The following is a 16,515-nucleotide window of genomic DNA, read 5'->3' on the forward strand; positions in this document are numbered from 1 at the left end:
TGAGACAATTCACTAAAACTGTATACTACATTCATCTTTTTATTGAAATAAAACACAGAATAGTTGGTAAATTAGCCTTTATCCTCTTGTCTAAATCTAAAACAAAATACACAACAAGCAACGTCACGTACTTCTTCCCACTTACCTATGACATTATCTCAGAAGAGTGGGGGTGGTACATTTAGCCACAGGATATTCAGTACAATCTCTGTTAACTGCCACAACTGCTAATTTGTTTTCTTGCATTCCCAGTTACACAGATACTCATAGAATGACACTTTATTCCCGAGCGTTTGCACATGGAGAGGGGTGTCCTGGACATTTTGGACCTGCTTATTGCAGGGTACATGCACAGCATAGAGCGGAGGGCACTCAGGGACACTGAGCCGATCAGGTATTTCACAGCACAAACACATCTCCTTTGCTTCAGTAACTCCATACCATCAATGAGATGAATCTTGAGGAAATGCTCTGGGGAAACCACTTAGCAGACCTGCTTGGGTCCCACATACAAATATAAGTGCAAAACTGCAGTGTTCATTAAAATGTCATGAAAGACCAAGTTAAAATGGTCCTCGAGTACCAACTCTATTGTACCTCAATAAATTTATAATTCTGAGCTTCTTCAAAAACTTTGGTTGTGGCTGATCCCAACCCTATGTTAGCATACTTGTCCACAAGTAAGGATCAATGCACTGGACTCCTTATCATGGATCTCATACTGTTTATGACAATGGCAAAGAGGGTAGTACAAAATACTGTGAGGTGATCTACCTCTTACGCATGCACATCACACGACTGCACGAATTCAGTATAAAACAAATCTGCTGTCGCAAAAAGATGTGACCTGGGTATTCAGGAGTCTCTTCTGTTAAAATTTGTTGGGTATGTCTGTAACATTCTCGTATTGATGAAAGAAAACCATGACAAATTACACAACTCTTATTTAAACCCATTCCATATTTGTTTCTATTAAAATGTTTGGCAAAAATTGCAGACTGTTTTCAACAAAGAGTCAGATAAGAGTTTTGTACACTGTCTTCATGACGGAATTATATTTTCAAACAATTTTCAGCAAATCATACTACAGACGGCAATAGGCATTGCTGTCTGTAGTGGCATAAGATGGCATAATCATACATGTCAAGACCGCAATTACTAGCAGGATTTGTTGAAAATTGTTAGAAAATATAACTCAGTGATGAAGACAGTTACAATTTCTGATGCATTACAGGATTTTAATGGGGTACACTCTTACTTGCATGACAGAAAGGATGCTCAATCATCCAAATTCTGAGGACATTCAACTTTCCTTGGTCATAATATTTAATGTATACTGTAAATGATTCACCATTGATCTTGAACAGTGTAATAGTTGATTACCAGTGCTTCATGACAATGATCAGTGGTGGCTACAGTGAATTTTCCAATGAAAGCAGCAAGGTACAAAACCTAATGTAACAGAACTAAATGCAGGCTCACTTAAACTGGGAGTTTCACTAACATCAAAGGGATAATGGAGCAGAACACTCACCACAATACCTAATAACAGCACAGAAGGCAACACTTCACCAAAGTTCGAGAATTCACTCACTGGCAAAAGAGGCCTGGAAAAAACTGGTTTCATCAGAAGAGTTATGCTAGAAGCTGCTTCAAACTAATCATGTGTGTCCAGTATGGTACACACTACAGAGTGTCATGGATTCTGCTTCACAAAAGGACAATGTTGGGTCTGTAAATATTTGGGCATACAGCAAGGACTACATACACTGCTCATCTTACAGTGACTGGTTGATGGTGACCATTATACATTATAGTGCGATTAATATTACTTTGTAAGTATGAGATGGCAGAGAGAGAGAGAGAGAGAGAGAGAGAGAGAGAGAGAGAGAGGAGGGAGGAGGGAGGAGGGAGGAGGGAGGAGGGAGGAGGGAGGAGGGAGGAGGGAGGAGGGAGGAGGGAGGAGGGAGGAGGGAGGGAGGGAGGGAAGGAGGGAGGGAGGAAGAGGGAGCGGGAGCAGGAGAGGGAGCGGGAGTGGGAGAGCGAGAGCTGGTGCATAACATGCCACATGCTCATGCAATCTGATGATGTGCAGTCTTTATCAATAAGTCATATTTAGGGGTGGTGTTTTTGGTAGTGTAGGTTTTTGCAGTGTCAATGTTGGGCGGCAGTTATGATGGTGGAGTGCAGTGCCGGCAAGAGATATGGTTCTATTTAGAATGAACATTGTAATTACCTGTTCAAAGAAAAAGAATAGTATATGGAGCTACTGTGTTTGTTTCCTCTTCCAACCTAATGTTCCACACTCTGGGCCCTCTGTAACAGGAACTGTGTTTTGATTCTCACCGAGCATGCCCGGCTTCACTGCACGTCGCGTGTGCCTACAGAAGAGGCAATACATTGAACACAGGGAGCCTGAGAAAGAACTGTGACTGGATAACAATTTGCACTCACCATTCTAGTCACTGGAATGTTAATGAGCAAGTTATTATAACTGAATGATACAAATGGTCACTGGAGGCCAGTTGCATTGTTTCTTACAGATTTTAATACAACCACAAAACCATGGGTTACTTCAGCAAATCGCTCACTCCTTCAGATGACAATGCATGTCTTCTCCACGATTTTAAACAATGGGCTTGCAATCAGTTTCAACTAACTGAGTGTTTACGGGACTTAGTAGGAGGATCAGGCAGGTGTTGAAATGGCTTACTCAGTATTTTTCCTAGGTCTGCAGGACACCAGCCATTAGTATAGGAAGCATTTTTAAAGTAAAATAAACTGCCAATTTTTTTTGTACAGGATCAAAACAGAAAATGTTGGGTGTGTGCCTTCCCAGCTTCTGAAACAGGAGTCTTGTATTAGGAGAGAGAAAGTGCATGTTAGAGTCTGATGCTGCTTTTCTTTCCCACATCACTTATACACTTCATCCTTTTTTTCCAACAATTAATTTTTCTCCATAAGAAGGAAGTATTTTAAATTCCAAAGGTGACTTAAGAGAGGGTAAGTGAGAGGGAGAGGGGAAGTGAGAGGGAGGGAGAGAGAGGGAGGGAGGGAGGGAGGGAGGGAGGGAGGGAGGGAGGGAGGGAGGGGGAGGGGGAGGGGGAGGGGGAGGGAGAGAGCGGGAGGGAGAGAGAGCACACACGCTGATCCAGCTGTTTGCATTTTGGACGCTTGAAAATACATATTCCATTATTCAGCACAGTGACTCCACAAAAACATACAGAATTAATCACTGTTACATAGTACTGCATGAGGCACTACTATCAGCTCATTGCAGCCACATAAATAATGCATTTCCACGAATATAAGCAATGTGCAATACAGTTTTAGTTGTAATTTTGGCAACAGGTACCATACTATGGTTTTAATAATATGATTATTATGCCACAAGTGCCAAGTAAATAGGCGAATGGCTCAACATTGAACTGAACCAGTCTAAGATCTTTTATTTGTGGACAAAACTATTTTGCTATTGTATGTGACAGAATAAAAATAACAGAATGAGATGCAATAAGATATGCAACCAATTCACTGCAAATAAATAGTGTCAACAGTCCTATGGAAGAAATTGCTATGTAATCCACACAAAATACACAGGGTCATCAAGAGAGGGGCTCATCTGACTATATAGCAGTCTGAAACAGCAATGTGAGAGGTAGCAACGTAGGTCTCAATTGGCTGTACAGTGAACAGAGGCACAATAGGGGCACTAGAATGATTGGACACATCTGTGACAATAGCCTCATGTCTTTGTTCCTGATGGTACATATACCCCTCTACAGCACGAAATGACAGGGCTTATATTAATGCAGCAGTAATTAATTAATTAAAAATACACATACAAGCAACGTAATCCAAATTCAGTCAGACCTCGCGTGGGAACCTGACTATCTCGCCTGAAGTACAGATATAGATCAGAAAAACGGATCTTCTTTTAACATTACACTTTTAGCACTTAATTGGTTAAATGAGTTCCTAAGATGAATGCGATAATATCACATGCAGAAATCTGCTGTAGAGTCAAGATAATGACCAGCAGTTATATTTCTTCGCAAGTCTTCCAAAAAGCAGTGAAGATAAACTGCATACTCTTAAATAGCATTTAAAACATGGTGAAAACATCCTACCTGCAGTTCGTTGTGGAACATCTGGGTAACTATGCTGAGTATGCCTCTGAAGGTGCTGTGTTTCTGTATTTCGAGGAAATGAGGCTTCTGGCTTTCCTGCAACACAAATGAAAGAAATATATTATTTAAATCATATGCAGTTACAATAAATCAGATTCCACTCGAGTATAAAAATACACAGAGCAAACCACACATCAACTTTTACACTTATTTGGCTCTGAAAAATTAGTAAAACATAAATTAATTCTGAAGACACCCCTCAGACCACATTTCAGTCAGTCTCTACTCCATTATTTGTCTCACAGGTGCTAGCTGTAGTTACCCACATTTATTCAAATGGTTCCCCGAGTACCTGTAGGGGAGTAGGAATGCACAAGAAAGTCTTCATTTATGATACTGACAACAGCCCTCAAGTTATTTGAGGATGTCTGTACTTCTTGGCTCACGGAAAGAGTTCTGGTTGGCTGTTGTCCTCAAGCAACCTGGCTGCTGGTGGAAAGAGACTGCTAATAGGGTTGTTTTACAAAAGAGCCTACTTCCAGTAAACACATTACACATGTCTAAATTACAAGTGGTTGCAATGGACCACAGTAAATTAAGTTCTGATATTCATTGTGCTACTTCACACAAGTGAATGTTATGACATTTTCTGGCCTCTCATCATGTACAAACGTATTCCTAGCTTTTTCTTCCTGTTTCTTCGGCCTATAATCTTCCAACTGCTAACTCCTGTGATTTGCTGGCAGTAAAAATTAAGTGTATTTAAGGCTAATACATCCTATTTGCTTCCTTTGGAAGTAACACATACTTTGCTTATTTATGTTGCCTTTTCTCTGCTTTCTCTACCATGAGTTTCCTTCTAACACCCTCCCTCACACTCTGCCCCATTGTTCTCATTGTCTTGATTGATTTAAACTCTCTTCTTCTTCAACTGTCAATTTTAGGGTTTAATGTCATGATGACACTGAGGTCACTTTTATATTTAATTTATGTAAGCTTGTATTTAATAATGCACATATTTGGCTACTGATTCTGCTGAATCCAGGTCTTAATCTTTAAATGAGAATTACTATTTTATTTTCATCTAATTTTCTGTCCAGTTATGGCTTCAAGGGCTAATTTCGGATTTTATGGTCCAAGATCAAATATTATAGATATACCCCCAAGCTTTATAATTAAAATGTTAAGAATTAAGAGCCTCTAATAAATAACCTTAAGAAAGTCATCAATAATAAAATTTTTATATTCAACTCAAAGTAGTGATACTGCTTCACAATATTTAGAATATCCTAGTACTATTCAAGTTGCCATAAACTTTGAAGTTGTAACGCAACAGTAGGAATAACATAACAGAAGATGAATTCAGCCCGGCAATACTCTCAATACACGCTAAAGACCAATCATATCTTAACTTGGATTACCAACAAAATTCTTGAAATTCTTATAATTGGCTAGATAAACACCAAGGATTACTTTGTCCAGTTAGAGTAACCAAACAGTGAGGAAAATGACGTAATGTTAAAACAATCCAAAATGATTCTGGAACCTGGGTGTCAACAGTTGTACCTACTGTTTCTTCCATCTCCTTGTCAGCTGCTTTCTTATTGTCTGCATAGCACATAAAGTGAGAGCCTCCCCTCCTTGATTTACTTACACAATTTTTCCTTGTTGGTAAGCTCTAATCTCTATGTGTATTTGCTCTATTCACCAAACTGTATTTGTCCTGTCTCAGAAACCTTTTTATGAATAACATTTGTCATGGAATAGAAGTTGTTCACAATAGGAGCATTTCAAGAAAATGAAATAATAATTACATGTTGCACAACAGTTTCAAATGTAATGAAACAGAAGTATACAGGAGCAGTAGCAAATCAGTTGCTTTCGACATGGGTGATAAATGGGTCAGAGTTACCAGGTCCTAATGGAACAACTCCAGAATAGAAGAATGTGAACTTGCTGAAAAAAAAGCATGTTCAAGGAGCACTATTTATGAAATAATCATATACAAAATAGGCTTATTTTCTGTCTGTCAATCACTATTTTTATTTCAAAATGACCAGTTTCTGGCACTGTCACACATCTTCAGATTGTATCTCATAGTTACAAAGTAACCTGTACTAACGGTATAATTTTGAAATAAAAATACCAATCAACAGACAGAAAATAAACCTGTTTTGTATAAATAAATATCCTGGATAACTGCCTGTAAAAAATATTAAAATAACTGTATGTTCATTGTCTCTGAACAGGGAACACACAATGAAATTTTTAAATATTTTATGCTGGTGGTGTATACAGCCTGTAAATATTTGAAGAGCTTCTTACTAAATCACCAGAAGCTGCTGAATGGACAGTACTTTATTTGCTTCTTGCTTCAATCACGAACACCCACTGGGCAATGCACATAATAGTGGATTGCACAAGACACAGTACACTATGTGGCTGCAAGCATAGCAACATGCGGTGCACGTACTCACACAACATGTCATATGTGTACCTGACATACTCACATAAAATGTCATTACAGCACATCTGACAAAGGTAGCATGATAGCATCAATTATGGAACTAGAAAAATGGAAATCCATTACATTTCACACCTACTGTTGCAAATAGGATAAATATTGTTGACATAAAAAAAACAGAAAATGTTCATACCTGCCGATGAAATATGCACATGTAATACTTATAAATTATATATACCACTGGCATACACTAGTGTATTACAACAATTACTGTGGTTAAAATGCCTACATTTGCACAGCTGTAGTTATGTAAGCACACTCTGCATACTGAAGAAATGAACATCTGATTTCTGTTGTATAAAGGCCAATGCAAATTTTATACACAATCTTACACCACGAACTTCCAGTCTTTGATAGCCAAGCAAAGCTCTGGTATTCTCTAAGGACAACAATGGTGCAGTGGAATCATTCAATGATCTGACTGTCATATAATTGTATCAACATTTTGTTTATTAACATTTGAATACTTTTTGAGGATAAATCAATTACCAACTGTGCAGAAGTAACAGTGCTGATCAGTATGTGGTCTTATGAGTATTAAGACTCCTTTTGCTTACTTCTCCTATAATATGAATTACTGAATGTACATAGGCAGTTAAATAAATGGCATATTGTCTAGTTTGTCATTGTACGGCAGCTGAGGGGTACATCTATCTTAATTCACCACATTTTCACATCTGACAATTGGTCATGGGCTTTTCCTGAAATAGTTCCAAGTATTAATGAATGAAATATTGGTGGAGCTATATGATGTTTAAGAAGCATTCAGACTTACTAAATAAATACTACTGTGTTTACGTATTCCCTTGTGTTTATGATTGGAATGTTGTTCTCATGCTCACAATAAACTTCTCTTCAGTTTCTGGTTGTCTGTTGGCTCACAAAGTGCTTATAACATTTGCTCATTCTTGACATCCTTACCCATAATGAACTTGTGATTTATCACATCACAGGTATTTACTTCTGTCACTAAAGCAATGACATCTTTTGCGAAGTATCTGATGGGAAACTTCGCTAGACAGAGAGTGGCAATAGCTACACATACAGAACTACCATACTGACAGATGTTACAAACTAAAGTGCAAAACACCAAACATTTATAAGGGGCAATTAGAGTCTACATGCTTTGTTCTGTATACTTAGCATCTTACGTGTTGTTATACTAAAGGAACAGAATTAAAGGAGTAGACATAAACAATGTGCAAATAATCACAACTTCATATGCACCCATTTTAGTTTGGCTAATACAGACTGGTAGCAGAAGACGACTACACTGAGCTATGCCTAAGGGTGTGCATATGTTGGCTGGAGACGCTGCAATCAGTATCTGTCCAGCAAATGCTGTCGAAAATACACATTGAAAATATCTCGATTATTTGTGTTTTTCAATTATTTGTGATCTTCTCCCTCACATTATCCTGAATAATTGGGAGTATACTGTCTTTCAATTTTCAGTATGTACAGTGTGCTTACAGAACCACAACTGTTTAACTACAGGCATTGTCACTACATGTATGCCAATGATACATATAATTTTTATAATGACAGATAATGCTTCACAATTACTTCACATCCAAATACATAGCTGGTCATTAAAATTGCACACTAGAAAGAGTGGAAAATAACGAAATTTCACTTATTGTGTGCATACAGTATAATATGAAGAATACATCATTAAATTTGTTGGTGATATGGGAGTATACAAGGTACAAAATGCACTACACGGAGCTGTCACATCTGGCAGCAACAATGGCTCTAACCAGGCTAAGCATTGCCAGAGTGCATCAATAGTAGTAGCTGGTGAGTGGTGGCATGCCAGTCTCTCAGCAACCCATGAGCAGATGTTCCCGTGGATAAGAGATCTGGAGAATGCCTTAGCCTGTCAAGACTCAAACACCCTCTGTATTGAGGTAGGTCATGACAGCACAAGCAATATGTGGACTTGCATTATCTCACTGAAACATAACATTGTGGAGACCTCACAGTAGGGTACAACCACCATTCTTAATATATCAGACACACAATGGCTGCTGTCCAAATTACCTAGAATGAAAAACAACAGTTTTGAAAGGCCACAATCCTGCCACTGTTGAATTATGACCTAAGATGGTAGACATTTGTCCGAGTTACAGGAGGAATAACGTGGTCTTCTCACAAACAACCAACATTCAAATGCGATTTCTGAATGAGAAACATACAGTGTAACCTATCCTTATATACAAGATGTAGATGGCAAGATGGCATTACTTCTACCTGATCTGTGCAGTTGTGCTGAAATGCTAATCATTTGCATATCCAGGAATGCCGTACACTTCATGCTAATTTCATGTCCCCAACTCTTATTGATTGTATATCTCTGTTACATGGTGCAGTATACACCCTGATAAAACTTCAGCTTATACCTTACTGACTGGCTTCATGGAAGTCATGTTATCAAAACAGAGCACGCAAAAAGAAGAAATCATGTTCTACTTAAGAGGAAGTTATTGGATGCTAAATTTAAGTATGTTAGAACAGACACTCATAAAGTAAAAGTAAACAAATAAAAATGCTGGTGAACTGAAATTGCCAATTGGAAGCTCAAATAATATTTTTTTGAATTTTGAAAGGAAGTTTAAGAAAGAATAGTGTACCTTGAGACTTCATACTTGCTGCAACAAAGTCTACATCAACACCAGCAGCAGTTCCCCAGCCGGCAGTACCCTAGAAATAAAAGAAAGTTTCAAAATGGTCAAAATTGACTATCAACTCTATGAAATATATTCTTCGCTCAAGCAAATAAACATAATTTCTGAATGTACATTACAGTTTCTATGAGAATCTTAGGTAGCAATGAAAATACTGAATAACAAACTGACTTAATTTTCTTATGGAAATTTAAGGTGAGATCCTGAAAAATATCAAAATTTGCATTTAAATTCAAAATATTGTTCACACTCTTTCTGACAGTGTAAACAGAATGTTTGTAGCAAAATAACGTCTGGAAGAAATGATAACGACACTTTTAAACTCACTGTTTCTTACAGATTATATAGCCATTTAAAGTTAATTCACCCTGAACAATTTCTACCCAAAATAAATATACTATGTTAATTTGTCTGAATTTGATGGTAAATTATTGAAATATTTATCACTGTGAAATGACTATTTTCACGTTTTGAATGCACCTCACTGTTGTGACAGTTAAGTGTTGTTCTGTCTTCAATATTGGCTACAAATGTGAACTGTCATGACTTTAGTTCTTGTAAATGAAGGGTAATTTTTCTAGGTGGACTGTGTTAATTTAGATTTATTATTGTTATTCAATTAGTTTCAGCTTTTTAAGTCATCATCCAGTGTTTACGTAGAAAAAGGTGATGTGTTTCCTGCCCCCACCTATTACCAGTCAAAACATCAAGAACAGTACCATTTGTAAACCTAAACAAATGGAAGCTCATAATGTGAATACAGCTGAGTCTCTCTCTGAAACACACTGAAAGCCCTGCTGATGAAAATGCCTGTACAATCTTTTTCTACAGGGAATCCTGTTTAACTTACATCATTTATGAAATGTCTCTGTGCTGACTACAGAAACTTGTCGGTAATTACATTGCTTTTTTGTCCCTCTCAGTTAATTCTATTAATTCCCATAGTTTTCAAAGACAATGTATTCTGTACAGCAGCTACATACAGACACAGTGAACTGTAGCCTGTTAGCTGTCTTTACCACATAATCGTTCATTTTATGTTACACTATAGAACTAATCTGTGGTATTTAAAATGTGTAGCACATTCAAAAGTGTTCTGCAGATGGAATGCAATTACAATGTGGTTGCCCAATAACCTGTGTTTTATAAAATATTTATACATGGTGCTGGGCCATCTTACAATCCCATGCAATGTACTTTAATTTTCTGTGAAACCTACCTCGGTTTATCTATTATTTGAATCATTATGAGCATTACATCATTTCCTAACAAGAATTCCTCATTCAGAATTTAACACTATCATGGTAGATGTTCCACAAGAAATTTTTTTTCCAGTAAATACAACACATCAGAAAAAATGCACATTGACACTTAAGGACCCTAAGCCCAAACTTTTTAGAGAGAACAATGTAAGCCAAATTTCAGTACATTTATTTCTTTGGAAGTGATTCTGATTTCTACTGAGAAGCTCAATACAGTATACACAGTCTACCACACTTGGAAAAAAAAAAAAAAAAAAAAAAAAAAAGTGGTGTACAACCCTCCACCTTTCTTGCTAACCTTGCCAGTTGGTTTAAGTTCAGCTTGACAACTGTCAATAAACATCTTATGCTGTTTCAACAAACGACAATGAAGTGTGACTAGGAGAAGTCTTTGCTCTTTTCAGATTAAGTAGCATTTCTTTTCAATAATGTACATAAAACAGTTGATCTCAAAATAAGAAACAAACATCCTCTACAGCAACAATAGCTCTTCACCCTGTTTCCTTCTCAAACATACAAATAATGTGAAATTACAAAGGGGAAAACATCACAAACGATTAATTTGCAGACAACTTGTTTCTTTTTCTCTGATATTATAGACAAGTACTGTTCTCTATTCCTTTTAAGATTAAACAGTAACATGTAAATACTGCCAATTTACAATTAAATGTTCTGGGTAATGGTTCCTCAAGGCAAAATTAGATTTCTATCATGTGCACCATGTCTTGCATAGCACAATTATAAATATTCAGCATAAAGCCGGACTGCAAAATTTGATGTAAGATTTAAAAGCTTTACAATTCAGTTTACTTCTTGAAATATCACTCCATTAACAGGTGTGAGCCATAATTTTTATTCTACATAACATATGAATGACAAAAAGGTCCAATATTCTGATACCCAATACGTTTAAGTAATATGTTTTACTTATTTAGTTATTTAAAAAAGAAAAGTGTTGGATACATGTTGAATCTAGAATTACTTTCAAAACTGCCAATGTCAGTGGCAACAATTATATGGTTAAGCGTCAACTGGGTTTTCTTTTGAAATATGACCACATTTTGTCACAGGTGGCTACACTGCAATACAACTGTTGACTGTTGAAGGAGAATCCAAAATCCTTGATCCACATTCATGAAATGCTAAAAAATGTTTTTAGGACTGCATCCAAAGGTTCATGCATACTGGGTACCACACAGAGTGGTTGGCCAGAATACAAATGTTAAGAAGGCAGAAGTCCTCAATTTGTTGCACTGCTTGAATATGAACAAAAAGGTATTTAAACACAGATGAAAAAGGCGGCCAATGTAATGGTATCACATAACAGAAAAAAATTTAAAACTTTACAACCGACAAGAGAAGTGATGGACAGTTTATTTTGGGATTGAGGGTGTGCTGTTGTTGGAATTTTCAGAGCAGAGGTCAACCATCAATTCCTGCAATACAACTACTCATTTTCACCATGTTCAAAAAAAGGTAAAGCTTGCCCATTTATAGCTACATAGTTTACTTATAGGTAGTTACTGTTACTGCGTAGGAATACATGTCTTGTTGAAAAGAAGATAAACACTAAAGAAAAGAACACAGATTATGCTGAAAAGCAAACAATTGTTATTATGAAGTTTGTCACTATATGCTGGGCAATTTCTCTTGTTTTTCTTCTTCATTACAAAAGAAATAATTTACAAAGTCCTGAGTTTAATCTTTGTATTTATGAGCATACACTTGCTTAAAGGTGTGGAAATGAATGAAAAGTATTTTCAAAGTCTGTTTAGTTCCCCAGCATATATTTATGATTTTCTGAATAGGGAGAGTATTAGTATTTCAAGCCACATCACACAAGCTGGTCAATAACCTTTGAAGTGCCCAGTACACTATTTGTCATGATTTGAGGTACAAAAATACTGCTGAAATGGGTATTGAACAGTTGTGTTTTATAATATGGATGATGTTTGGAAAAACCATAATGCAAATCTAATATTAACAATAACTTTGCAGTGCAATAAGTTACTGGTGTACTCACTTCTTGATTTAGAGGTGGTTTCACATTTGGTACACGGGGAGCTGAAACAAAGTTGTGAATTTAAAATAAGTACCATCAAAATGTGAGTGCGCGCGCGCCTGCCCACACACACACACACACACACACACACACACACACACACACACACATTATTGTTATAATATCTGAAGACTGAAATACTGCAGAAACATATTACTTTGAAAACAGTCACGGCTTAATGGAACAAGTTGCACATGCCAAACATGTTTAGTGTATTTGGCAATGGTCAACTAAAAAGAAGGAAGAGAGAGAGAGAGAGAGAGAGAGAGAGAGAGAGAGAGAGTGTGTGTGTGTGTGTGTGTGTGTGTGTGTGTGTTTGCAAGAGAGGGAGAGAGGGGGGGAGAGAGGGAGGGAGGGAGAGAGAGAGAGAGAGAGAGAGAGAGAGAGAGAGAGAGAGAGAGAGAGGAGGGGGGGGGGGGAGAGGGAGTGAGATAAGGGAGAGAGAGCGACATCACATACCAGAAATAATGTATACATCTATTTTTATTTTCCTATGGTTTTACACCTAGCTAACTATATTTTTACAATGAAAGGTAATTACATAATTATAAAGTTTAAAGCTATGTGTGGGAAGAACACCTGTCATTCACCAATTAATTTAGTACTTAAAGGTGCTTTTACTTTTTGCATCCTAATTCTTTTTGTAGACTGATACATATAAGATGATCTCACAATGAAGACTACCCATCTCTTATTCTGTTCTTTTGTATCCATTTGGTAAAATTTCCTCAATATTGCTTTGATGTTGGCTAGATGTGAGTGAAGAGATTTCTATTTTTAATCTGCTTCCATTTCTTATCAGTTCTGGGGCAGGACCCTCTTGATATCTCTGATTTTGGTGTAGATGTGAGTGAAACTTCCAGTACAAACTGAGTTGGTAATGCTGAGACAGAAGTCTGCTCAGTGCCAGTGTGGAAGCTAATATGCGAATTGGCTGGCACTCAATACAGTGTGCTCGTTACATAGATGTGGGGGTTGGCAAACAAGAGAAAACCATAACCTACATCCATACTCTGCAAACGACTGTGAAATGCATTACGGGAGTACCTCCTATTGTGTCATATACTATGGTTTCTTGCCTCTCAATTTGGATATGGGGTGTGGTAGGCATGACTACTTTAACTTTTCTGTGCAAGCTACAATTAGGCTGATCTTGTCCTTGTGGTCCCTACAGACTGATACGTGATACAGCAATAAATGGTAGGCTAGAGTATAGTCCTAGATCCCTCGCTTAATACTGGTTCTTGAAACTTTGCAAGTAGGAGTTCATGGAATAATTGATGACTACTACCTTCAAACATCTGACAGTTCAGGTTTTTCATTGTTTCTGTGGCACCATCTTGTGGGTCCAGCGAACCAGCAACCACTGGTGCCGCCCTTTGATATCACATCAGTACTATTTGGTATGGGTCCCACACACTTTAAGATAGTTGCACAATTGTTCTGTAAACAGTCTCCTTTGCAGACTGATTGCATTGTCCCAGTATCCTACCAATGGACTGGAAATCCACCTTGTGCCTTACCTACAACTGAGCCTGTATGACAGCTCCATTTCATATCCCCATCAATTATCATCACCTGGGGTATTTGTATGAGTTGAATGACTCAGTTATGACTCATTGATATTGTGGTCATCCGATCTTATCTATTTCTGCATTTTATGAAGTGCAAACTTCTGCATTTGTGAATATTTAAAGCATATTACCAATCTTTGCACCACTTTTAAATCTTGACACCAATAGAAGAATATTTGTGCACTTGTTTTTCAGGCAGTGCTTCAATAATAGTAACTGCATAATCTGCAAAAAGTCTGAGGTTACTGTTAATATTGTCTGCCAGGTCATTAACATACCATATGAACAGCAAGGGAACTATCACACTTCCCTGGGGCACACTTCAAGTTGTTTCTACCTCTGTCAATGACTCTCCATCCAAGATAACATGCTATGTCCACCCTACAAAGAAACCTCCAACTCAATCACAAATTTCATGATATATGATCATACTTTAATTGATAAACATTGGTGAGGCACTGAGTCAAATGAGTTTTTTGAAATCAATAAATACTGTATCCACTTGATTGCTTTGATCCATGACAAAAGCCTGGGTTGGGTTTTGTACGACATTTTCTGAATTAATTCTGATTTGCACAGATGAGGTTGTTCTGTTTGAGATACCTCTTTACATATGAGCTGAGAGTACATTCTAAGATTCTATAACAGATTGATGTCACTGATAGCGGACAATAGTTTTGTGGATCACTTCTGTTATCCTTCTTGTAGATGAGTGTGACAAGTGCTTTCTTCCAACTTCTGGACACGGCTTTTTCTCCACGGAATCTAGGATATACTATGGTTAAAAGAAGGGCTAACTCAGTTGCAAATTCTGTACAATCTGACAGAGGTTCCATTTGGCATAATTATACCAATTTCAGTTGTCTCTGAATGCCACTGACACTAATATCTATTACATTCAATTTTGTAGTGGTAGGAGGATTAAACTGGGGCAGTGGTCAAGGATACTCATTTATAGAGGAAAGTTTTAAAGTCAAGTTTAGAATCTCTACGTTTGCTTTGCTATCCTCAATTTCACTCTTTGTGTCACCATGAGTATCCGGACACTAACTCTGGTGCCAGTGATACTGCTTACATATAACCAGATTTCTTTGGGTTTTGAGAGAGGTGTTTTAATAACATTCTGTTACAGTAGCCATTTGAGGTTTCACACATTGCCCTTTGGTAGAAAAACAAATTTTTTTTAGCATCTGAAAGTCTATTTCACTACACTCTGCTTGAAAATTATTGTGCACTAGTAGCTGTTCGGAAGTTTCTTTACAGGGGCTGTACACCATAGATGGTCCCTCTAAACATGAACTGAAACGTGTGGAGCTCATTCTTGAGATAAAACGTGTGGCGCTCATTCTTGAGATATGGCACCACTGCCTCTTTAACTTACTAAATGTGCAAACCTCCCTACTTCTTGTACTTTGGTAGTCATTATTGCTATAACTGCCTCACGGTCACCCATATCAGTTTCAATATCGACATCCTCCAAGAGATCAGGCCTATTTGTTTCCATTGGCTTTACAAGGTCATTCAATAAGTAATAGAACATTTCTTTTCCTTGGCCAATTTTGGCTGAAATATGTGTAATTTGTTGAGGGACACTGTGAAATATTCACTCGTCAGCCCTTACAGTTTCATGAAGTTCCAATAGATGGCGAGACCATACATAGCCTTCACAATGGTGTCTGTAACATAGGTATGTTCAAAGCAGAGATCTGTCACTGAGTTTCTTTTGGCAGAAAACCAGAGCACCACAGATATTCATACGTGGTTGCACAATTTCTATGGAGATTTGACTGTGAACAAAAGCAAGGTGGGATATTGGGCGAGGCATCTGTCACCATCACGACAAGGTTGTGCAAACCTGGACTGTTCTTCCTCACCCACCCTACAGCCAACTTCCATCTGTTGGGACCAATGAGGGATGCACCTCATGGGAAGCAACATGTGGGAGATGGGGAAAGTTACTGATACAGCAAAACTTTGGCTCTGATGTCAACCAGTAGAAAGGCACCATGCGAGCATGCAGGCCCTCTAAGGAAGGTGGCGTAAGGCTGTCCCATTGGATGGAGATTATGTTGAAAAATAGAGTTTTATACCCAAAAGAGTGAGGAACAATATGATTTACTGAAATCCTGAATGAAACTAACCTCCTCTCAGGGCCAAAAGTGTTGCATTACTTACTGAACCTCCTCGTAATATACAAGGTCATCCAAAAAGCTGTTACCACTCACACGGCACTACAAAATTTTAAATTTTCTTTTGTTGCAGACTAGAGATGGCCG

At 37.6% G+C, this 16,515-nt stretch overlaps 1 protein-coding gene across 1 annotated transcript in view; it reads right to left on the reverse strand.

Annotated features, from left to right (window-relative positions):
- The window catches only part of LOC126469802 (uncharacterized), a 129,497-nt gene that overhangs the window by 12,250 nt on the left and 100,732 nt on the right, over nt 1–16,515 (reverse strand). Inside the window, exons 9-11 of the mRNA XM_050097060.1 lie at nt 12,627–12,667; nt 9,288–9,357; nt 4,131–4,226 (exon numbers count right to left, since the gene is read on the reverse strand). Coding sequence (XP_049953017.1) covers nt 4,131–4,226; nt 9,288–9,357; nt 12,627–12,667 — 207 coding nt within the window. The remainder of the gene's footprint in view (nt 1–4,130; nt 4,227–9,287; nt 9,358–12,626; nt 12,668–16,515) is intronic.

This window comes from Schistocerca serialis, chromosome 3 (genome assembly GCF_023864345.2).
Source record: "Schistocerca serialis cubense isolate TAMUIC-IGC-003099 chromosome 3, iqSchSeri2.2, whole genome shotgun sequence".
Taxonomy (NCBI): Eukaryota; Metazoa; Arthropoda; class Insecta; order Orthoptera; family Acrididae; genus Schistocerca; species Schistocerca serialis.